The sequence below is a fragment of the Takifugu rubripes genome, chromosome 9 (genome assembly GCF_901000725.2).
Source record: "Takifugu rubripes chromosome 9, fTakRub1.2, whole genome shotgun sequence".
Classification (NCBI taxonomy): domain Eukaryota; kingdom Metazoa; phylum Chordata; class Actinopteri; order Tetraodontiformes; family Tetraodontidae; genus Takifugu; species Takifugu rubripes.
In genome coordinates, this window is record NC_042293.1 from 13,860,852 (window position 1) to 13,886,134 (window position 25,283).

Genomic DNA, 25,283 nt, shown 5'->3' on the forward strand with positions numbered 1-25,283 from the left:
TGCTCTCTTTGGCACCAACATGTTTCTATGCATTTAGACCCGTTTTTACTGGCTAAATCAGGTTGTATAGTAACCATACTGGTCAAATCCCATTCTAAACCTGTCAGAGACTCAGGTCACACCTCAGCATACATATGCTATCCACAACGATGTGACAGGAACCCATCTAGTATTGGGTTATAGCGGGGGGGTGGGGGGGAGTTGCTCTATAAATGTCAATGCCGTTCCGGGTGCATCATCATCGGATGCAGACTAGTTTTAGAACTATAGGGTTGTGTTTCGGATTAGGTCACCATCCTCCCATACATCCCTCAGTAACTTTAAAATTGAGCATTTACACTCAAAAACACCAATGAGACGTTTTAATCAATGCAACGAGCGTTAAAGCGAGGGTGGCAACGGACATCAATAAATTGATTATTGATTCTGTCGCCAAAACGGCATGAAGACCAATCACCCAGGAGAGACATTTGGTTAGAAAAAGATGGAACCTGTGTCAGTGACATCAGGACATTCACTTGGCCATAATTCAGCCGGTGGGGGAGGGGGGCCGGGACTGAAACGAACAGCGTTCACCTCTATTAACACTAGAAGTCCCAGCATTTTTCTGTCTACGTAGAAGACCCACACAGAGGCCATTTGGCCTGACCACTTTTCCCGAATACACTAATCACTCATTTTGTTATGGTACCAGCTTTTGTCATCAATCAGACACGGGGTTGCCGCTGCAGGGGAGAAATTACAACAATAACCCGAATCGCTCCTCAAAACGATGCGTCCTGCGCTTGAGCGCCGTCTGCAGTGACCTTGGCGGAGGGTGGGTGTGCTGGAAGGCAGGACTCTGAGTGGCATTAGTTCATAATAAAAGCCTGGAAAAGCTCAAAATCCTCCAGTGAAAAGCTGATCCTGTGCCATGTGACACGTACCTTTGCTGTGTCCTTCCTCATCTAATTATCAGCCCCCCCCGTCCCCCACATACGCCTGCCCTTATGTAACAATACGTCGTAGGAGTAATGGTGCTGCTGACACACGATCAATGCTTCAGGGTTAACACGAATCTACACGCCGCCGGTTAACCCCCGTGGCTCTACTGATGCACACGGACATGTGATGCGCGCGTGCTGGGGGAAGAACACAAGACAGGGGGTGACTACTGGAATTAAGGTCAGCGTGATGTCAGAAGAGAGGACGCCATTTTGGTTGCAAGCGGCCCTTAAAGGTGGCTGTGCCTCGCCGCTGTGTCTGTTTAGCGAACAGTTCATTCATCTAATCCGGTGGAAAAAAGTGGGTGTATTTTTTGGGAGTTTTGCTCATAAATATCCTGAACTATCACCGCCAGCTCCGTTCTGCGGAGACAATCGCAGCAGACAGGATGAATGCCGTCCAAACAGATGTTGCTGTTTAACAGAGCGCGCAGTGTAAACACTGAACCATTTATCACCGGACGGGACCAAAACAGCCCCCAATATGCTGTCAGTACCTCGCCATTCCTCATGCACGCAGCGCCGCCTCTGCTTAAAATGCTGAAAGATGTTCAACGAGCAGTAAAACGGCACCATGCGTGCACAAAGTCGCTAATCGCTGGCCGTTAATGTATGGTAATTGTAATGTAATTGTAATGTGTCCATTCACTTGATGAGATTTGAAAGGCTCTTGACTTTGTTTAGTACCCCACATGATAAATCCTCATAATCATTAGTTATAATTATGATCTATGACAATTTAATAAGATAAAATCCATTTCTTATAAAGCCACAGAGCCTAAACCTATAACACCTTAACAACATATTTATTACACTTTCTAAAGGAATAAATTAGTCTGATGAGAGCACTGGCTTCTCATCACCGTTCTCATGCAAATCAGAGTTAAATTATTACATTCATTCTACACAAAAGCCTCCATTTTATACTCTACGCATGAGGAGCAGCACACTTATTTTTGACAAGGAGGTAATATCCTTCCCTGGATGTCAGAGGCAGCTTCAAAGGAAACACCCAAAAGAGGCAGCCCAGAATAGTATATGACAAGGATCAAAGCAAAGAAACTCTTGACTTAAACATTAATCTGATGCAGAAACAGTAGACACAGATCAAATACATCATCCCACAATGGCGGCTGCAGAACAACACATTTAATTGCACAGAGAGGCAACAGACGGAGATCTATGAACTCACAGGAAGGACTTGACATCCAGGCCTCGTTTCCGGATCTGGTCCATCATGTAATCCCAGCTGCCGGGATTGGCCCGTGAGCGGCCTCCTGCTCCGCCTCCCCTATAGCGAGAGGCGCCTGCTCCCGTCGGGCTGCCCCGTGCACCCCGGGGACCTCCTCGTGTACCCCCACCCTCACCGCTGCCGGTACCCCCCTCTCCTTTCCCCGCGCCCCCTCCTCCCCCAGGCTGGCCGGTCGCTGTGTTTAATTGTCCCAAGCTCTGGGATGTGGTAGGGGGGTGGCTCAGGCCGGGGCCTGGTGGGCGGATGAGAGGCTGCTGGAGGCTCTGCTGCCGCAGGAGCGTCCGAGGCCGCGCTGGCCCGGACGGGATGTGCTCCAATGTGGATGCATAGGACAAGACTGGATCCCCAAAGCTGGGAAGACAGAGGAGCAGGGAAGATAGAGTGCGAGAGGATGGCCAAGGGCGACAGAGGATGGGATGGTGAGGAATCAGGAAGAAGGATTCAGACACAGGAGAGGAGCCACAGCAAGTGGAGGTGAGTTGATCAGAAGTGAGGTAAGAGACACACAGGCGAGAGGAAGAGTCATGGCAGGGGGGGCACGGAGGCACAGCAGGAGTCCAGTTGACATCAGGGAGGCCGGAAAGTCCAACAGAACAGGAAGTCAATGATTGTGAGGAGGAGGAGGAGAGAGGAAGAGCAAGTGTGACATTGGAGGACAGAGTAGAGGCAGGGGCAGGGGGAGGGGGAGGAGTGTAGGGAGTAGGAGACAGGAGGTGGAGGAGAGAGAAAGAGAGCAACGTGAGGCAGCAGCAGTAACAGCAGTAGCACAAATAGCAGTAGAAGGTGCAGCCTGAGTGATCGCTGTGTGCCGTGTGCTGCTCGTGGGACGGCGCCGAGCACGGCAGGGAGCTCGCCCGCCGTGTCTGATGTGTCCTTTGCGCGCGCGCGGCCTTCGGCTGCTGTTTGCGTGAGGGAGTGAGAGGTCGGATTTGTACTGTCCGCACCGGCGTGGAGCGAGAGTGCGTCAGGTGACCTCGTCGGGGCGCGTGGGTCGTGCGCCTGGCTGAGCTTCTCCTGTGACCAGAGATCCCCATTTTCTTCCCTCCTTGGTTAACTTTCATCCCATCTCTGAAAGCCTCTCTTCCCGTCTCTCACTTCCGCCATTTAAATAGATGCCACATCTCTGGAGACGTTCCAACAGCCAACCAAGGCGTCCAGCTGCCTCCCTCCCTCCCTCCCTCATTCTCTCACTTTCTTCTATCCCCTACTCTTCACAAACATCCTCTTTCATTGACTTTTTAAAGTAACGTCACCTCAAAGTAAACCGCCTCTGTGTTTACCTACAGTTTTGTACATCAGCTAATATCCTTTCATCCTCTCTACGTCGATCCTCCTCTCCTGCCAGATCGTCAAATAGAATTAGGTCAGGAGAGACGTGTTCATGTCAGACAGGTACCGTCTTCCATTCGTCATTACTGCCTCTAACAGCGGATAACGCGAGGCTTTTCATTGCAACTACCCCTCTAATGTTCTAGGATACAATGTAACAAAATGATGAATAAGATGAGGAGTGAGTTGACACAACCAAAGAGGGAGGGAGGGATGGAAGTGTAAAAGAAGAGGGTGAGGATGGAGGAGAGGCAGAAAATGGGGTGTGAGACACAAACACAAGAGACGCAGACACTTATAGGTGCCTGAAAATAGAATCCAATTATAGACGGGGGGGGGGGCAAAAAGAAAGATGAGAAGAGGAGGGAGGAATGAGAAGGGAGGGAGTGACGGGAGTAAATGTGTTGTGGAGGAATAAATCACAGGCATGAGGTGCCAAAGCAAGGTGCAAAAAAAATCACCAAGAAGCGAAAATTAACTGCCTCGTTTACACGAGGGTGAATATAGACGCTAAATCAGGGAAGACGTCACCGCGGGGGGGAGGGGCATGCGGGCGGCGACCCACATGTGGCTGAGAGGTGTCTCGTCACGCTGCGGGGGACGGTGCTTCACTGCTCCACTTTCCTCTCGTTCGGGGCAGGTTGTAGGTGTTTGTGGAAGTTTACCGAGACAGGCGGATCTGGGGGGGGCGATACACCAAGGGTGAAGCTGGTTTTTCACCAGTAGGATGTTTCAGAGACGTTGTGACGCTTCAGATTTACGACTTTTGGAGACAAATGACGCAAAACTGCAGCAATTCTGAGTGGAATAATTTTCTCATTGTTGCTGGGATTTCGGCTTAACTCTCGTTTGTCATCCGCTGTGGGACAATTTCCTGCAGCCAGACCAGTTTAGGCCATTCCTCGTTTTTAATTATGGGGGCATAATAGATAAATAAATAAATAATGTCGTTTTGCCGGTTTCCTGCTGAAATGAGACTCTGTCAAAATTGGGGAAATGTCACTTTCTTCACAGCAGATCGATGCACATGGATCTGACTTTTGTTTAATTATGCGGTGCCAGATGGTGCTGTTCTTTTTCTGGAAGCGTTCTCTTGCCTGCACGGGGACGTTCCCCATTTCACCACAGTGAGAGGTCAAAGGTCACGACCTTACAGCACTAACCACGCGGGAATCTGAATGTTTTCATAAGTTCTGTACAGGGAATGGAAGATTTACAGTCAAATACATAATCCTGCTACAAACCTGTTGCCGCTTCACCTATAAAGTGCACGGATGTGACGTTCTGTAGCGCTGTGTTTGGAATGCTTGTTTGTTTGTTTGTTTTCGTCTGGGTTCTGAACTCACTCGCTGGGTCTCAGTCTTCCGGACTGCACGTGGCCTTGGACGGTCGTCCACCTCCCGACCTTCGCGCCCTCCGTCACCATGCTCTTCATGCTGTCGCTGTGATAAGGACCCCCCCCATTATCCCCATGCCCAGTTGCTGCCCCCTTCTGACTCCCTGACACTGCCCCACTAAGAGACAGAAACAGGGTGCGGAGGTCCCGCGGCAGACAGAGGGGAGAGGAGAGGGAGAATAATGACGGGCAGAGAAGGAAAACACCACAGAGTGAGAGAGAGACAAACGCACGCAAACACACACACACACACACAACATGCAGAGAGGGGGGTTAAGAAATAACATGGCTACAGAAGTGGGACAGATCAGTCGTGTGTGTGTGTGTGTGTGTGTGAGCGGGTGAATCTACTGTTCCAGGTCGAGTGAGAGGCGGGTGGATGGGAAAAGGTCTGGAGTCCAGGGTGAAGGAGGATGGGTGCAAGGAGAGAAGACAGTAGGGAGGAAGAAGCAGAAGATGAGAAGAATTTACAAAGAGCCTGTAGAAGGGGGGGAAAACCAGCAAGAAGTCGCTCCTCTGGGGCCGGAGGACCGAGATTACAGCTGCCAGCATTCACTAGCGGCGACAGTGTGTGGACATCGGCTGCTCAGCTCTTACTCTCCCGTTCATTTATGTGTTTGAAATCTGCAGCATGCAATAAAAAGAGGAATTCAGAGGGGGGAAAGTCAGGCAAATGGAGGAGAATGGAGGTGCTTTATGAGCAAATAATGGATTCATCGAGGGAGACTGCGGTAAAGACAAGCGTGTTTGTTCCTATAAAGACATCTTTACATCTGGAATTTGCTCATCACTTCATTAATAACAGCAATATAATAGTTCCGACTCCTAAAGGGAGGCGCCCGGCGCAGGAACGATCCAGCATTTCCTGTGAAATTGGACCTCTTAAAACTCCTGAAGCTCGTGTCTGCTCAGACAAAAGAGATGATCAAGACTAAAGCACAGTAGTGCCCTCTGGTGACACCACCAGATTAATTAATATGCACGCCGCTTCTGTTCCCCCTGACAAAACAGTGGAAGCTAATAGGATGTCAGTCATGCGCGTGTGTGTCTGTCTGCGTGCTACACTTTCATCTTCTCGTCCTGAAGGTCACCTTTCACATTTAATTCTGACCAATTGACCTGACAGTGCGCGTGGATCGGTCATCAATCACAGCATTGGCGTTTGTTGGAGCGACGGTCAGTGCAGGAGACGCGAGCCGCGTTCGTCGAGGTCATCAGAAGAGGCGTGTTCACGTAATGACGTGCGTAAACGGGACCGACTGTGCGGTTTAAAACGGTGTCTTCGGACGGCTGCTGTGGTGGAAGATAAAGTTGGGCGCTGAAATATTACGCTATTGAACATCCAGCACCATAAATACGCAAACATAGATTTTACGGGAAAGCTACCCTGTTTGATAAATGAGGGCAGGTGTCACGGAGATTGAAGGCTGCTGATCTCGGGGGAATCTAAAACAGGAAATGATTTCCCAGCCGTGTGTCGGCGTTAGCGACACTTTATGGGTCGGAGTCGGGAGGTCGTCTCTAGTCTCTCCCACTTTAAAAAGGCTCGGGGTCAAAATGCCGCCTTATTTTAATTGGATAACCTGCCTTTTTCCTGAATAATAGCAGCTTAATGCGGCGCCACTGCGGCCCTGCCTTTATCGGTTTTTCACGGGGGAAAGGTTAAGACTTTAAACAGAACGCCGGAGGGCTTTGCAAATAGTAAACAAAACGCCAGCGCGCAGGTCTGAAGCCGGTTGGGATCAGCACCCATTATCTTCAGGCGAGGATTTGCAGACAGTAATCCATTCATAAACACACTGCTGCTGCTCTCCAGGCAATCTCACACGTGGCCCCCGACAGCTAGGTCTATTAAAGATGACCAGTTATTAGAGGGTGGATCAGACTGGCAGCAAGCTGTCTCCACTCACGCTCCTCTTGGGGCCCGCGGGGAGTTGGGTGCGACCTTGCAACCGCTCTATTAAACCTCTTATTTCGCTCATGAAACCACTTTTACCTCATCTCCCTTTACGATGGAACGGTCAGGTGTGTACGTTGGATTAGATAGATATGGGGTAACTGAGGATCAGAGAGAAGCCACAGACAGATGTGAACCACAGGTGAACACTGGCACCTGGTGTAACGGTCAACCCTCCACAATCACTTTGGATCCACACAAGCAAAACCACAGAGATGCACAGAGGCGGTGGGTTAAAGCACAGATGTCTGTAGCAGAGAGGCTACAAGGGTTGTCCGTCTCCATGGTTAGACCCCATGGGAGAGAGGTTAGAGCTCAGGAGTTAGTGGCACCGGCAGGGCTGTAGGGAGTAGGGGGCATCCCAACGTGCGCCTCCGTCTCCGTGAAAAGGTGACGAGAGATGAGCCTGGGGGTGTTCCAGGCCTGGGCTGTCAAATGGCCGTCGCAGGGACGCTTTAATGTGCGCGTGTGACATTTCCTACGCTCACATTTCCCCAGCAGATTATGAGTAATCATTAGTAACCATCGCTGGCCTCCGGTCCACTTGATTGGGTGGGTTGTTATGGGTGCCATTACCATCATCCTTGATGGAAATCGCATTACACATCAATACAGTAATAAAAGAAATGTGCAGTTTGCTTGGCATTTATGAAAAAAAGAAAAGGAGAAAAGGCCTTTTGGCTAAATACGACTTGTGAGAAAATTGTCTCCGTGGGCAAAGAGAAATAATAAAGAATAATGAAACTAGGTGGATTTAATAAGCTGTCAGGCGTTGTAGCGTCCGCATTCAGCGGCCCAGTCTAATGAGGTGGTCGCTGGCCAGCTGGGGGATGAGGGATGGAAGAGAGGAGGAACGGGGGGAAATGGGGAGAGAGGTGGTGCCCCTGCCTCGTTACAGCCCTGCTCAGGGGGGAAGTCTCTTACCAGCCTTGGACCAAGACTCACTTGAGTGTGAGGCGGGGATCTCCGTATGGGGCATAGGGAGAAATGTTTAGTACGAACTCCTTTGGCGGATAGGAGCTCCACCTCTGCTGCACTGTGCTGCTGTCATTGTTATTCCAAAAGTCTCTGTCTAGATCACTGCGGCCAAAGAGAGAGAAAGGTCAGAGCAACACAACCACAGGCAGCCCCGGCACCGAGCAAGCGTCCGCGTCCTCCCGCTCTCAGGAGCCGGGCTCGGTTTGAGGAGGAGGGGGTCGCTTTTACAGCTGCATCAAAGGAATTATTCAACATGATAAGAATGCAGGACCACATTACCGTCTATTTGTCCACCTGGTGATGAAAAGTCACAATTACAAAATAAAAAGAAAGAGAGGGGGGGCAGCCTGGAGGGGGGAAAGACAGTCACAAAAGCTCCTCATAAAGCAGCCTGGAGAAAGACACAGAAACACAGAAGGTATGCAGCCAGAAAGGTCCTGAGTTCATGGAAACGTACAGCGGGTACAGTCTGTTCGCCACCTCTGACAACAACATTAGAGGGAAAACGTTAAAAAACTCGCTTCCCGTCTCCGGCGAGAAACACACGAGCGAACGAGGTGGAAAAGAGGACAAAGGGTGAATCGGTGTGGCCGGCGGTCAGCGGACAGAGCGGGGGGGCAGGTGCACACAGAGAGAAGGTGGAAGCTGAAATGACCAACAGGGCGCAGCGGCGCTGGAGCCGGTGAGAGAGAAAATGCACACGTTTACCAAGACGCTCCACTCGGGGGACATTCACAGAGTACAGGCGTTAAGCAGAAACATTCACAGACGCCCGAGACGACAGGCGGCTACGGGAGAGAAGTCGTGATCAGCAGGTTAATGGAGGCATTTTGTGGATTTAAGCACCTCGCTAAAGCTGACATTTGCTGCGACTGACCTACGGCCTTGATTCATCAAGAGAAGAAAAGGCCTTAAACTTAGATTCAGCCCTGGAAAAAAAAAACAAAAACCTGTGATTTCAGAGAAAAGCGCCGCGGCTGTTTCACCGAGACCACTTTGAAGGCACCGCAGATGCCTTCGGGGAGACTTAAAACCCATAAGATAAGTCAGAGAGTGGACTCACCCAGCCCGGATCCTCACCGAGATAACCGGGACGTTATCTGCTGGACTGGTTAATTGGCTAACCTTTCATTTAAGGGCAGATTGGGCTGATTCTTATTTCACTTTCTGCTTTGTTTGTGTTGGGACATCAAGGGAAGTCCGTTAGAACCGGATCATTCCACCCCGCCCGGTTCCTGAGCACTTACTTGATGGCTTTCTTCTCCCCTCGCGCACGTGCCGAGTCTGGAGTATCTGCCGCTTCCACTCCTGGCTTATTCCTCTTCCCCTTGAGCCAGGCGGGCGGAGGGGGTGGGGGAGAAAGTGGAGAAACAAAAGGTTAGCTTAGCTTTGAAGCTGCGTTTTGTGAACGTCTCTGCCATCATCTCAGAAAGACTCTCGTTTACACCACGGCCTCCTGATTACAACCTTCAAAGCCAAACGGAACCTGCCCCGAGGAGCCATTTCAAACCACCCTCGTCACTCACGCCACCCTGAAATTTACACCGCCGTTGCCTCTTTAAGGTAATCCGACGGGTGCGGCGGAGAAGCCTCTAAAGTCTCTCGCTGGGCTGCTTTTAAATAGCTGGAGCGTGACCTGCTGTAACCATGGAAATGATGGAAGTCTGAACGGAGCCGTGTAGGATGCGTCCTCCTGGAAACGCTGATTACAGCCAGAGGGGTTTCACACACGTCAGGATGCCGGTAAACCCTGCTGACACGGGGCAGGACCAGCCGACGTTGGACAGTAACCCAACCTGGTCCCACCTGCCATGGATGATGAACTCCAGCTTGACTTAACCTCAACCTGTGCTTCCTCTTTGTGTAGCCTCTGAAAGCAAAGTGTGGTTTGAAAAGAAGTTGGGTTTTGCAAACCCGACTCTTTTTTCTACAATAACAGTGGGTTTTGATAGAATGTCCTCATGTTCCTTTCACAAGGACAGGACGAGCTCCTCTCTCCGCCCGGAGGGACTATTTCCATCCAATAAAGGGCAGTTTTTCCAAGCATCTGTGCTCAGTTCAGTTAAATAGAAAACTTCTGAAACAATTCCACAGTCATTTTCCTCCATAGTCGGCAGCTCCAGCGAGGAACCCGGTCAAACCTGTACCAGAACCGCGAGGTCCAAGTAGGACAGATACATAACGGGTGGATTTTGATATCATTGGACCTGTTAAACAAAAAAACCACACAGATTTGACAACAGCACTGCTGAGCAGAAAAGATAAAGCCCACAAAGCAGCGCTGAGGCCTGTCACCCGCCAGGAAACAAAGCTGTTGGTGTATAATCAGCTCTAACCTGGACTAGAAAGGTCAACACATGAATAAACATGGCCCTCCCAGGACCGAGCCGGTGCACAGCTGCACCCACCAGGGCTGTCGGGGGTTTCAACAGTCTGATCGACTCCCCAGATCGCAGCCTTCAGCCTCAACAAAGCAGATTTGGCCTCACTTTTGATACACCCGTGTCTCCCAGAGGAGGGACTCAGGTTTGGAAAATTCAGCATTTGTGGTTTTAGCCTCCGCCATCAGCCCGCGCCTCAATCCGGCGCCTGTTTGGAGGGGGCCCGGGAGAGAGGCGGTGGCCGTGCGAGAGTCCAGCAGGGGAAGAGGAGAGCTGAAAATAGAACCCGAATTTCCAAAGAGGCAGTCGGCAGGAGAGCCAAACCAGGACAGAGCCGGATGGCGAGTGAGACGACGCGACGGGAGGAAGGGACAGGTGTGAAACGTGAGCGGAGCGGAACAGCGAGCGACGGAAAAGCCCAGGTGGGCTGGGCGCGAGGACGAGGACGGACTCAAATCCGCTGCAGTGAGCGCGCCTGCAAGCTGCCCCTCCCTGCTCCACTCAGCTCCCGAACAGACCGACGCCTCTCGTGCATCACCAGAGAGGAGCGAAGCGGCGCCGTGGCGGCGGCGGCGGCGGGGACAAACGGGCCAGAGCTCTGCCGCTCCCAGGACGGAGGCATGAGACAATAAGAGAAATTCAGCTCCGGGTTGCAAATGAGGGTTAAACGGGAGCAGCGGAAGGCTGAGCAATTTCCCTCTCCATCTGCTCCTCAAATCCCCTTGAAAATACTCCGGAATGATCTAAAACGGCGAAGGCCGTCGCACTCGTTCAGTGGTTTGGTGGCTGAGCCGGAGTCACATGACCGAAGCGTGCGCGGTGCATTATGAACTGTAATACCTCTGAGCATCAGAGCCCGAACCCCCCCACCCCCCACCCCCACCTTGAAATTCTGAACAACTGGGATGTTGGGTCCCCCCATGCGGGATTAGGATTCCATCTGCCTCCGACTGGTCCGACCCTGGATCCCAGCGTGGACAAATGGTGACAACTCTGCTGCCCAGTTGGTCCACAGAGGCCAACGATGATCACTGGTCTCCTAATTCCAAAAGTTGCATGGAGGGAAAAATGACATCACATTTTTGGGTCGCGCTCCAGATTCCGAGCCTTATCCCAGGATAAGGAACCGGGAGCGTGAAGTCAGCTGACAGACCGGTGACATCAGTGGATTCCAGTGACAGGGCTGGGAGCCTTCAACAGATCACTGGGCTGGAGCCAAGTCATTGTTCTGTTGCTAACGGACCAACCGGGAACCATCCTGATCCAACCTGGACAGAATGGTGAATTAAGACGAGGCGGTGGCTTTGATGGCTTCTGCTTTGATCTTGTCATCATCAAAACGCTATTCAACTTTAATCCTCGCCAGTCTGCCCCCAGAACTCGGTTTCCTCGGCCCTTCTCACCTCCAACGCTGCCGTGTGGGTACGAGAACCCAACGTGGATCAAACGAGCTCAGAATCTACCTTCAAAAAACCATTCCCCCAGTCGCTGTCCCATTAGCCTCCAGTGCAAACGCTAGCAAACAGTATGAATGCGAGCGTCTCCACGGTGGGCGGCTGTTTTTGATGTGTTGCTGACCAGTTCATGTGCCGACTCGTTTACCTGCACGTGCACGATAACCGTGCAGAACTGGACGCCTGGCCAGCCCAGGGTGATGGTGAAAGACATCAGACACGCGAGGAGCCGGAGCGACACCACCGCTGCGGCTGCCTCAGTTGGCAGTGCGCTTCCTTCCGCCACCCAGCTGTGTTTGTTTGCCCTGAATTAGCAGCCAGCAGGAGCGCGCACGTTCACTCGATATTACCCACATTACATCCTAATTAGAAGGGCGTTAACATGTTCGTCCGACGCCGAATCGTTTAACGATAATCTTCAACCGTCACAACATTTTTATTACCTGGATTTCTCTGGAGAAGCGAAACATTTAGATGCATACGCAGCCGGGGCGGCTCGAGGCCCCAGATACGCATCATCCTGTTCTGCTGACCGACCCACGATGAGCGTCGATACGCCGAACGAATCGGGCCGGGCCCACCTGCACCCACAACCGTGTCATGGATCAGGGCTTACAACAACCTGCAGAAGAGCTGCTGCATGCCAAACAGCCGCCGCTGCGCCGGCAGATGCTAGCCGCACGAGCTCGGGCTGACAGCCGCTGGAACAGCAGCATCCCAATCATGTGGCCCAGATTATGGTTTTTAAAAAAGAAAAAGAAGGCCTGACGCAGCTGGATCGGGAATTTAGTCAAATACGCTACAAGAAAAAGAGCATCTCGCCTGGCATCAATAAGACTTAGCAGGCAGCAGCTGCAGACAATTGCATTCAATTTTGAGCGCTTCCAGTGGGTTTATATAATAGGAAGACAAGCAGGAGGGAGGCTTCGGGATGGCTGCACATGAGGACTTTTACAATAAATAAAAAAATCACTGCACTAGTTGCCGAAGCTAAAATACCGAAAGCAACGCCGGCCAAAAATGTCCTGTCGACTGACCAATGAATCATAACCCGAACTGGCACGAGCCCACTCACGACTGACACGTGAAGCTGCGGGCAAACGTTTGTCCTTATGAAAGCCGACACTGTCAGAGAGTACACCCGAAAATATCGAAAACCAAGGTTTCAGATGTGGGCGGGCCTCGCGCCTGCGCTAGCTTTACGTAAGAGTAGCTACTGCGCAGCTAATGAGAGGGATGTTTTGTGAGGGGAGCAGAGTAGAACGCCGCAGTGCTCGACTATAAAAAGCCATCTCAGTTGGACCACATTGCCTATGCAAATTATGAGGCATTTACATTGTAATCAAGTGCTTGGGTTGGATAACAGACGACGGGATGAGGGAAGAGAAGGGCGGGAAACATCTGTATCCTGACTTATTTTGGAACAGCAGTTTTAAAGGCAAGGAAATAGAACAAAACAGCAAAGTTTGGACTTTTTCCCCTCTAACTTTCTCCTCAAAACCACCTTTTTAGGTGGGTTCTGGCTTGTAATTGGGTCGGCCTGTTGGTTTGTGTTTGGACTGACCTGACCCAGGTCGTTGATGGCCTCCGCTGTAGATCTTTTTTCTTTCTTTTTGTATTGATTAAAAAGCGAATCTGTGCCTCTGCATCCATCGTTAATGTTTTGGCACCTAATGGGAGAAGACGAGCGGTACTTGTGCTTCTGCCGAACGCTGCTGTCATCAATAACACATCTGTTATTATGGAAACGACTGCCATTTTCTCTGTTACTCTTTATTATTTTGTACATTAAAGGGTTTAATGCGCTTTCTCACCAGTGAGCCACTGACTTTTTTCCCCCCCCTAAATGTAAGAGGCCAGAAGACTACAAAGGACTTAATTAGCATTTTACTGCGACTCTCCTACATCAGAGGCACGAAAAGATACAAAGACGAACATGCAACAGATAAATGAGGAGCAAACACACCATCCTGTGGGTCCGGTAGGTTCTACTGAACAGGATCATCACATCCACGACTGAAAGGCTAAATAAGCTAATGCTAATGCAGCCAAACCCAAGATTTAGTAAATATAATGATCAAAGGAGAGTCACATCCTCTCTATCCAGTTTCATGTGTCTCCTCGATGTCACCTCTACTGCTCCTTTTAATAAAACGTGCAGGCGCTATTAGCCTGTCTAGCTAGGGCTGGCCAGCATTCCGTTATGTTTTCCCGTCTGATTCATTAATCCCAGGAGTTTCGATTTTTCAACACCAGTCCACTTCATTTTTCTCCCCTCTTTGCTGTATTTTGTAATCATCGTCATGAGGCCGACAAATCGTCATCCTCACGCCGCGCCGAACAAAATTAGATTCACTGATAGCGCCGCTCCGAAAAAAGACCTCCAGAAATTTCCAAGGTGCTTGAAGGCGAAATATCACCGCCCACAGCAGGAAGCCATTTGTTCACTGCTCCATTTAGTCTTTAGGGGAATAGGAAATGTTTCAGAGATGAAAACACTGCACGGCACAGCCCCCCCCCCCCGTTCATATCCTACAATAACAACATCCAGGAGTGATCTAGACAGTCACCTTTCACAGCCTCAAAAGATGATCCGTGTCTCTGGGAAGAATAAGGAAATCAATCAACTTTAGAGGCACGTGAAGCTAAAAGTGATCGTTGAAGGGAGGCGTTACAGCTCTGCCTAATGAGTGGTTGCCTCTCTAATCAATCACATTTCATAGCACATAATGGCGATGACACGCCCTCTGTTGGAGGTCAGTCTGCTCCCGCCATCACACGGGCCCGATGCCGGAGCCGCTGGAGGTTCTGGTCCGTCCACCCCTCACCGCCGAGACCTCCCGCAGCATTTCAGGTGCACGTTTGAAGTGCAAGGAGGAGAAATTTGAGTTTTGAAGGCGTTTTTGTTGGGGAACAGAGAAGAAAATGGAATTTGAAATGGCTCCCTTTTGAAAGCAGGTTAGAACGAAGGCGAATAAACTCTGGTTCAAGTTCAGGTTTCCAATAAAAGGCCCATTTCTAGCCGCTCAGAACAATCCTGTGAATGCTCCACGTCTCTCCGGCCTCGTCACGCCGCAGACGGACGCCGCTCCTTCCATTCCTCAGTGGAGGTCGGGATGGAAACTTACCCGCTTTTCTCTTTTGAAACCGCGCTGATGAAACCAGTTAGTGATTCTTTGTGCGTTTGTGGACTCACCAGCTTGCGTTGACACCAACCGCAGACGCCACAGAGAGCCACCAGCCAGACAGCACACACCGTCACTGCCAGAGAGACCAGGAACACGCTGAGGGACACCGAGCCTGCGCACAAACACAACAAACCAGGACAGATGAGCACCGATGCATCTTCTTGGAGTAAAATGCGAACGCGGCGCTTTTCCAGGAGCTTTATATTCATCAGCGTCGCAGGGCCCGGCGCTCCGGTCAAACATGTGCACCCGTTCTCCGGGAGGACTCGGCGCTCATCGCTGCCCCCTTCCTGTCGGAGTAGCGAAGCGCGCTGCAGCGTCACGCCGCTGTCATTCTGTCATATATTGTTAAGTGACGGGCTGAAAGCGGTGGGGGGGGGGGGCGGGGGGCATGCTGACAATACAACAGAGCCTGTGATTAATGGGGATCAGGAGATGCCCAGTGAGAGGAGGCTCTGGAAGAGTCGTAAAAAACACGTCTATTGCTGCTCACCTCCGTTTGTGTGTGTGTGTGTGTGTTGTGATGATTAACACCTGCACCTGCGCGCCTGTTTACACGCTAGCTGCCGTAGAGCGCTTTAAACCTGGCGCGTCAGCATTTCAACCCGACACCCTCACGCCAGAGGACAAAACAAGGACGCACCGTCGCTGGGTCCAAACTCTTAATCTTCACTGTTGCGCCTGTGATGAGATGCAAGACTGTCAGAGTTAATGCAGTTAGCATTTATAAGAGCTTAGCACCGGACGCTAACCCGGGCGGCGCCGGGCGTGGGCTTCGGAGACTGGAGACAGGGTGGGAGGAGTTGCGTGTTCACAGATGCTGGTCTTTCCTCTGACCTTTGACACCTCTTCATCGTCACACCTACAGGTGTAAATATACCAAAGTTCTGCCCCATGACTGTTGGGGCAGAAAAAGGTTTTGCTTTTACAGGTTTGTGGGTCACATGACCGAGGTAATTAGTTCCCTCAGGTGTTATCCCGCAGGTCCCCGAGGAGGAGACCAGCTCAAAGGGCGCCGGAAGCATCGGCTAAACCTGTTGGAGGAGGAAAACGAGGACGAGAGGCGCACCGAATTCCCTCAAATACCGTTTTTGAAGTCAGAGCGACACCTGAGGCCACTGGCAGTCGGGTCGAGAGCACCGACGGGTCGACGCCGGCGTTAAAACGCACCCACAGCGACGCGAAAAGGAACTGGCGGCAGGAACTGGGGGTGAATTTGTAAGATGGCGTCAGTAAACAGAGCCGGACCAGAAGAGACGTCCTCAGATTAAAGGATTTGCAGTTTGATCCCTGTCTGCTGCCTGCACATGCACGCTGATATGTCCTTGGGAAAGAGGCTAAAGCCCGAATTTACCCCCAATACCCCAGCGTTGGGGCGAATGTAAGAGCGTTAATCTGGTTAAATGCTGGACTAGTCGGGATATGAGGGAACGCTCCTGGTGTTGCTGTGAAAATGCTCCTCTGTCTGACCCATCTCTCAGAACAGCGGTGGCGTATCTCGCGGTGCCGCGCGGGGGGAAAGTTGGAACATTAGCTTAATTAAGTCGGACACGTTAGGGGCAGATACCGAATCCCAAGAAGAGCATCAGAACCGGGAGGTTCACTTTCAGCTCAGGTTTCCACCAGGAGTTCCTGCACGTCCACCTTTTAATTACAGCCAGGAGTCGATTATTTTGTTAAATATTCTATCTGCATCAGAATGCGCGGGCAGTCCCAAACCGAGCCGTCCATCTGAACCCCTGCGCTGGTAAAGACTGAATGCTAATCACCCGATCGTGTTCCTGATCGTCAGAGTGCAACGGCACAGATAAGATCAGCATAATAGGAACGCTGCCCGAGCCTCACCCCAACACACACACAATTTCTATACAATATTGGAGCGGAATAATGGCATAAAGGCATGTCCATAGCCTGCAGAGCGTTAGAGGGCCGGGGAAAAGAAAAACATCCACTGGCTGGAGGGCGAATATCTACATGTATAGATGTTCAGAAATAGACAGAGGCCGTGGACTATTTTCATCCCGCTACACTATATTCAGTGAGAGGTCAATAAAGTTGAGTCCATTACACGGCACAACCACGATGGGCCGTAATGGATCTTAAATAAGGAAAGCTGAACTGGTTTCAAGCTAAGGGCAGCAGTGGTCACGTTAGAGCTAAGTGGTTTACTGATGGATGGTTTTGGGTTTTTTTCTTCTGATGGGACTATAAAGTGAGGTGATTCGTAGCCCCCCCCCCCCCCATTGAGAATCCATAGGGTGGGGCGGTATGGTTTATAATTTGTGTCCCGCTCTGAGATATTTACTGCCGGTTTAAAGCTGCGTCCAGAGAGGTCAGGCTTTTATCGGTGGACAAAGGCTCTGTGATTTATTCCGTTTTTGCAGGCTGCAGGGAAGCCGCGCCGTGTGCCGGCCGACTCGGGGATTTAGAGGAAAGGCACTGAAGTATTCGGGAGATATGCAAATCATTAGCGCGGCGGCTGCGGAGACAAACAGGCATCGTTAGTCTTAGAGCAGCCTGCTATCAAGGCAGTCAACATATATTCGCCCTTGAAGAAAACAGAACTTCAAGCTCGGATGCAGCAGGTAAAGCAGCCGGGAGATAAAACAGAGCCGGCGTTTTGAACTAAAACAGGCAGGAAATGTTAAAGGGAAACTGCTCGGATCCCCGTGCACGAGCAGCTCATCTAAACAGGAGATGAATCACAGAAGGGAACCAGTTGCTAAAACTGAAGTGGCCTAAGCAAGCAGTTCAGAACCTTTGATCAGAGGCCTTTAGAAGTCAAAGCACTCTTCAACACGCGAGTCGTTTGCCATTTGTGGGGGTTTTTTCTGCACATAAAAGAGAAAACAAATGGCGCCGGAGTGAAACGAGGCTGCAATAAAGCCTTCTGCTGAGGAGGACAACAAACGGAGTCGAGCAGGGGGATAAGTACGGACAATTTGATGGTTCGATCACCCAAAATCACAATTCCCTTATTCAGAACGAAGAACGGCCGTTTCGGGGGGACGTTCTGGAACTAGATGTCCTAGTATTCTGTCATCGAATCTCAGTTTGAAGAACAGCCTTTCAAACGTCTTCAGACCCGAGTGGTTTTCAGTGCTCGGCGCCGTGAGCACACGTAGGTGATCTGGCCCACATGCAGCGAGCTAAGCCAAGCAGAAAGAGAGCGGTCCTTGGGGGTAGGGGAGATGGCTAATTGGACAGGCAGAACTGGAGCAGCGTCCAGTCAGCAGAGCTGCCACGCCACATCTCTGAGGTGGACGAGGGGGCAGAGCTCACAGCCCAGCCGCCGCTTCAAAGCGGCCCCTCCTTGTACCGGAGTCTGGATCCTGCCCTCTGTGAGCCGCCGCTGGGGCTAATCCTCAGACGTCCCTTGAGGCTGTGATGCTGCACGTGCGTGCGACAGCAGAACGTTACTCCTGGTCCGATACGGCGCCTGAAACGCCTTTTTTCTGAACCATATATCTCAGCGGGAAAATGGACGGCGCCAACGCCACCGATTGCATTTTAATGGGTAAAAGAAACATTTTTTTGCGCGCTGCCGCCTCTCGTTTGTGTGGCCGGAGTGTAAAATTGATTCGGGGGGGGGGAAGAGAGTGGCGAATAATCACGGCGCTTCCACCTAAATGACGCTGCTGTGAAATGGCGAGATGACATTTCACAGACCGGTGGCGCTCGCCGCTCGCAGGACGACCTGTTGTTCTTTGATTTGCCCTTCAACGTGTTTTCGTATGTTCCAAAGCCTCAGGACGTGCATGGGTACGACAAACGGTGCAGAGGACAAACGATGGACAGCTTTCGCCTCGTTGGGGACGTAAAGCGTCTCCCGTTTGTGGACATCAATGTGTCCATTTCTGAGGAGACGGTGGACAAACGGGTCTCCTGAAAGCTGATGTGGTCATCGAGACAAACGCCGCTGTCCTGTCACAACCACAAAATGTGACAAAGCCTTTCGGATTTTTCCCATCGTTGCGTGCAAATCCACGCAGCGCGTGCGGCACGTCGCCGGGACGTGTGGGGCGAACGGCGATTTTGACAGGCGGAGGGCACCTGTGGCGGGAGCGAGCGTCTCCGGCGAGCGCCGCTGCCTCGCTGTCCCTGCGAGGTCCCCGCGGCTCGGCTGCAGCACTGCTGTCACACAGACTTCCACAGAGAAAGAGGGCGGCCACCCACGTCCTGTCTGCTCGGACATAAGGGGGGTAAAACTCCATGGCAGGGCAGCGTCATGTGACACATGCCCGGTGTCACCTGCTGTATAATGGCACAGTCATCCCATTAGCACCTTTGATACCAAACAGATGAATCGCACATTAAAGTAAACACGTTCTGGACAGTGTGGGTGACACCAAGATCATCTCTGATGAAAATAATACCGCTTTAAGACGGCGGGTAGCTTAATTGGTCAAATAGCTGCAACGCTGTTGACAGGAAACACTGGAAAAAGAGAGTCCTAATTAACAGGTGACACACCGCTCAGGCCTGAAATTGACCCCCGAGTTATGACCTGGAAGTGGGGAAGTGGGGCCTCGACACCTGGAGCTCGCTGTTGTCGTCGTTACAGTCGGTCACCGAGAGGTTTTAACACTCTGGTTTATTTAGTTCTATGGTTATTTTGTAAAACAGCAACATTAGGAAACGTGGCGGAACACAGACTGTGGCTCTGATTCATGCGACTCAGTTTTACTAAGTGGAATAAATAGTCTCTCCCCCAGGATTTCACAGGCTCCTGATTGTTGCAGCCAAAATAATGACTAATTTTGCTGCATCTGTGCTAAAATTGCAATGTTTGCGAGCATTTTACGGCAATTAAATTGAAGCATCGCGTTGTTTGAGGCCTGTGGAGGTGTTTGTTACGTCTGAGCCGGCACCGTGAATTCCTGGACTGATAAAGAACTCCGGCACCGAGAATGCGCCGGTGACGTCGTTCGGAACCACAACTGAGGATTTCGAAGTGTATCGACATGAAGAGGAGCACCCAGAGCTGCATTCACACATGGACTCACCATTTTGGGCGAATCCCAAACAACCAATTCGAATCTCGCCCGCTCTTTTCCCGAGATCCCGCCCACATTTAATCAAGAATCCCAGGATGAGCAACTCTCACGCCATCCGGAGCCCTAATGAGGCTGAATCAGTTTCTCCGCCACGTTTCTCCCCGGAGCCCTACCAGCATTCCTCTCACTTTAAAACAGGGCATTACTCACCGCGCACGCCTTTGACTTTATTGACCTGATCCACATCGTAGCCGTTGGTACTCAGGAGGGAGTCTAGAGTCCACCTCAGTAATACGATTGAACCTTGAGACCTCGCTACAGCCCGAAGTTTGGTTGGAATACAGATTAAGTGAAGTTCCCAACAGGAGCCGACAGTTTGGTTGCCAAATAAAACTGTCCCCACCAGTAAGTTATTCTGTACCTGAACACCTGTGGTCCCCGAAGGTGGCTGCGAAAATACCAGCAGAAAGTAAGGGATGAAAATACCGGCAGAGTCGGGAAAGTAAGGGGATGAAAATACCGGCAGAGTCGGGAAAGAAAGGGATGAAAATACCGGCAGAGTCGGGAAAGTAAGGGATGGAAATACCGGCAGAGTCGGGAAAGTAAGGGATGAAAATACCAGCAGAGTCGGGAAAGTAAGGGATGAAAATACCGGCAGAGTTGGGAAAGTAAGGGATGAAAATACCGGCAGAGTCGGGAAAGTAAAGGGATGGAAATATCGGCAGAGTCGGGAAAGAAAGGGATGAAAATACCGGCAGAGTCGGGAAAGTAAGGGATGGAAATACCGGCAGAGTCGGGAAAGAAAGGGATGAAAATACCGGCAGAGTCGGGAAAGAAAGGGATGAAAATACCGGCAGAGTCGGGAAAGAAAGGGATGAAAATACCGGCAGTCGGGAAAGAAAGGGATGAAGTGAAATCTTAACAAGCGTGAGGATCAGGAAGCATTCGCCGAACATCTGCGTGCAGACTGTTGTAATCAGTCGCTCTCCAGGTGAGTGGATGTTTTCAGACCATCAATATTGTTGGTAGTTATGTAACATTCGGTGCAAGAGAACTACACAGCTGCCCAGATTTAGGATGACAATCAATCCCGAAAGGACGTCAAAGTTCTGGAGGCATCAGGAGGGGAATGTGCCGTCCTGTGCTGCATTCAGGGCGTTTTCCACCCGATAGAGACTCGGGTGGGAACGCAGGAGCTTTAGGGACGTGACTAAGCCGGGGAAAAGGAGAGCGTGGTGCAGGAATAAGCAGAGTGGGAGTAAAGGGTAAAGAGACTCAACTCTAATGCTATTGAGAAGCAATTTGTGAAGCTCCTGCATATGCATACAAGCCCACAGTCCCCATCTGCCCACATCGCCAGCTCAGCGCCGGTGACATCCACCAAGACAAAGAGGTCTCAGATGCTCCAGATGTATTACGTGGGTGGCATTACAAAATCTAATCCTAGTCCGTTGTAGTTAGCGAAAGAGGCCCGAGGCTGCGCTGCATACATGCTAAACGTATGTTGCGTAAGCGCCACCTGTGTCCGACTTCCAACGCTTCTCTGTAAAAAAAAAAAAAAACATTTATTAGCCTAAATATTCCCGCGCCGTCAAAAGTGGGAAAACAATTATTGAGGGTGTAATTAAAGTATTGGCAGGACAAGTGCAAGTTTAATTGAGTGACAGCTTAATGACAGTCAGACGACAGCGAAGCAGCCAAATCCAGACGTTTCCTTTGAAAAACCTCCTCAAAGACTCAACGGCCAGACCATCGACCCAGTCTGAGGCGCGATAGCGCACGACTGAAACCACGGGGTTAGCGGACATGGAAGTGCCGTCTTTAATTAATTTTGATTTATGATCGCCCCCCAGGCTACCGCAGTACCTTTGCCTGCTTTGTTCAATTACACACTCCTTGTAAAGAGCACTTTATTACCAGTCAGGCAGTAAAACCCCAGAACGGTGGAGAAGGTAGCCCCCAGCGAGTATCGACGGTTCCAGCCCAGCCCAAGTCGCCTCTGTTCAGACTCCATAAAAAAAAGCTAGCGTGCTTTTAAATCCCGACAACACCAACAAACAGATATTAGATCGGTGGGCGGAGGAGAGGAAATGGCTTCCTTAAAGGAATAACCACTCTGATGTTGTCCTCGTACGTGCATCATCTGTAATTTCCGCCGCCATAGGAGCGGGAGAATAGAGGCCCTGCAGGAGGGGGCATTATATTTGCCCGGCGGCCGCTCTCATCACACTCCCATCGCTCCACTAACCACCTTTTCCCCCAGGTGACCTCCCACATCAGTGGCCGTGCATTAACGCCAAAGCTCCGCTGTGATCGAAGGGATCCTGTAATCGTCAGCGCTGCGGACTGAGCCGAGGCCCCGGGGACCCTGCTGCACCCGGGGGCAGATTTAAATGCCCCTCTGCTTTTAGACGCCAGCTGGACACCACAGAAACTCACGCTAACATCGTCAAATATCAACTGTATGTTTTAGTGTGCATAGAAAATACTAGAAATCAGGGATTCTCATGAGGGGAATTGTTTTTCCCGACTATGGCGAGGCCAAGGTAGTGTGACTGCCCCCTGGTGGCGGGCTGCCTTACAGCGAACGCCGGCTCCTATCGATTTGCTTACGTTGACCATGATTGCACAGAATAGGAGAAGAGGGTGGAGTTCCGCTGCCTGTGTGAGCGTAGTAAACATTGTGCCGCTCCTCCATCACAGGTGGCAGCTGTGCACCTCTGGGCAACATCGTTTCCAGCTACATATCAGGCTTCTCGTCTGCTGGGAGCGCCGCAATTTTCCTTCTCCATTAACGCAATTACACAGCACCTGAGGACATCTCGCCGCTACACCGCAAGAGCCGGTCTTAATTCTCACGTTGCGAGGACGCGAGCGAGTCCGACTCCCGTAGCGATAAGGATGCAACTGTTTGTTCTGTGGACGCCGGAGCATTCCAACTGGATTGAAGGGCATTAGATAATAAATGGCAGGCTTGGCTGAAGCTATTAAGTGATTGACACACACGCGCACACACACACACGTCTCCCACACCTATTTGACATTAACACCCCAACATCAAGATAAAGATGTGTTTATCAGGCTACTGCAGGCACAGCTGATGGGGGAAATAAGAAAAAGACCAGGTAGAAGGGGGGGGGGGGAAATCACCGTTAACGCGTGTTTAGTAGGAAAGGAGTGAGCAGGACAGTGGTTTTATAAATATTTGATTAAGTGTGGAGAGCCTGGAGCTGTTGGTTTTCATCACTTTCTCGTTTTTCTGGCGTTCCTCAGAGGGCTTCATTCACCTGAAGACACCCGACTGGTCCGCCTGCCAAATGAGACGCCGATAAGCGGCGAGGCGCTCGGACCGCCGTACACAACTGCTGCGGCTGGAATGAAAAACAGGCGATCTTAAGCTGATTTATTAACCCTCTTCACCGGAGCTGCAACCCTCGGCGTGTGTGGAGGGCCAGATGGAATAGGCGAAGAGCAGCGAGGGCCGCTGGAGCCGCCTCTTCTCCTCGTCTCTCCTGCTGAATTACTGAAAGGACAAACAGGGCGGCGGTGTGATTTGTATGCAAGCTGACCTTTAAGCTGATTGAGGGGCTCTTGAGAACACAAAGGAAACTCTCTAAACAGAGGTTCCTCTTAGATCAGCATCCACTGGCTGATTGTTGCCAATGATTTGGACTGGTTCTTGTGCTAATTACTGTTCGGGCAATTTTAATCTATTTTGGCCTGTCGGATTAACCTCTCGACATAATTCCCCCTCTACACCACCATTAACATTATACTGTCACAACACAGCTGGTCACCGCTGTGTCACCGTTAAATGAGTCCAACGAGCCGATCGGCACATTTCAGCCAAAACAGGAAAGCCGGTGAAGCACGCGACTCCTCTTTTTGGCAAGTACAAGTAAAGTGGTCGACTGTATAAAACATTAAAGGGAGCTGCAGATGTACGGGTGGGGGGGGACGAGCTGGACCATATGTGTTCTCTGCCAGGATCCCACAGCCATGAAGGATGGGGGACCAGGTAGAGATGCTCCTGCATCACGCGTGTGGTCATAAACAGATGATATCATAAAGAGTGTGTGTGTGTGTGTGTGTGTGTGTGTGCGTGGCGGGGGGGGGGGGTGGCTGCCGTGTCACTGGCGAGGCTGTGCAAACCTTGACTCAAAAAAGCAGCACCCAAAATAGGATCAGTCCGTGTTGATATATAAAAAAAACAGAAACGCAGAGGACAACCACATGCCCTACCCTCAAGGCTGCGCTCGCTGGGGGTTGACAGGCTGAAGGCTGGGGGGGGGGGGGGGGGGGGGGGGGCAGCAGTGGAAACATTCACACAGGACCAACTCATTACATCCATGTCACTAATTCTCCCTCCAAACATACATTGGATTTTTATCTGCTGAAAAACTGTCACCACTGCAGAACATTAAAAATAATAATAAAAGTGACACAGCGCAGGACCTGGAATCCATCTCCACCGTCCCTTCAGTTTCATGCCCCCCCCCTCCCAAGCACTTGTTTTCACACTACATTGAATATCCAGCCACATGCACCAGTGATCAACTGGATGCCCGTTTAAGGAATCCGGTCTCAGAAGGTCCTCAAAGGCTGGAACGTGCAACTAGACCCGCATGTGGAGCTGCTGTGATCTTCAGAGACGCTCCGGGCGGCTCCTGGCTTCAGCCGCTGGGACCTCTCGGGGGGGCCTGTGCCTGGGCCGATTCTCAGGACGTCAACAGGACACGTGCAGGACGTGTGTGGAGCACATTCCAGAGAGTGGCGACGCGCAGGGGGAGAGCGAGCGCAGCGCTGCGTTCTGAAGGAGGGGATGGAAAACAGAGCAGGCGAAAGGACAGAAGACGCGTTTTTACCCAGCTTCCCGGAGCGACTCTGAGCTGTCTCTACACCACCCCCGATCCGCTCTGTGTCATTCTTATTCTGTTGGAATTCCAAACAGCGAAAATAAAACCAAGCAGAATTTTAAAGATGCAAATTCGGTTCTGGATTAAATATTCGATAAAGATAAGCCCATTGCTTAATATTAATATTTCAGAGGGGTAAATGGAGCACTGGGCTTTAGACTGAAACAGACTGGTGTGTGTGTGTGTGTGTTATTTACACAGAATGTTAATGTTCCCACCATTATGAAAACAGTGCCTGGTGTTTTCCCCCACGGACCACCATTCATAACACGTGTTTTACATTTAATATCTTATACGCCACTATAAATCCATGCACAGGCATGCACATAAAACCTGAGGACCTCCATATTGGATATGTGGACCTTTCTTTATGTGACTCGTGTCAATACGGCCTGTTGGAAAAGTCTCTAATGAGGTTTGCCAGGCAACTTTATGAAGGAGTAAGTCTGTCA

General features: G+C 51.0%; 1 protein-coding gene across 2 annotated transcripts in view; it reads right to left on the minus strand.

Moving 5' to 3' along the window:
• The window catches only part of syt7a (synaptotagmin VIIa), a 49,512-nt gene that overhangs the window by 13,344 nt on the left and 10,885 nt on the right, over positions 1–25,283 (minus strand). The window contains exons 2-6 of one of the 2 annotated variants that reach the window (XM_029841733.1): positions 14,927–15,030; positions 9,143–9,222; positions 7,863–7,997; positions 4,911–5,078; positions 2,176–2,586 (exon numbers count right to left, since the gene is read on the minus strand). In XM_029841733.1, the coding sequence (XP_029697593.1) occupies positions 2,176–2,586; positions 4,911–5,078; positions 7,863–7,997; positions 9,143–9,222; positions 14,927–15,030 (898 nt within the window). The remainder of the gene's footprint in view (positions 1–2,175; positions 2,587–4,910; positions 5,079–7,862; positions 7,998–9,142; positions 9,223–14,926; positions 15,031–25,283) is intronic. The other variant, XM_011607591.2, reaches the window with a different exon arrangement.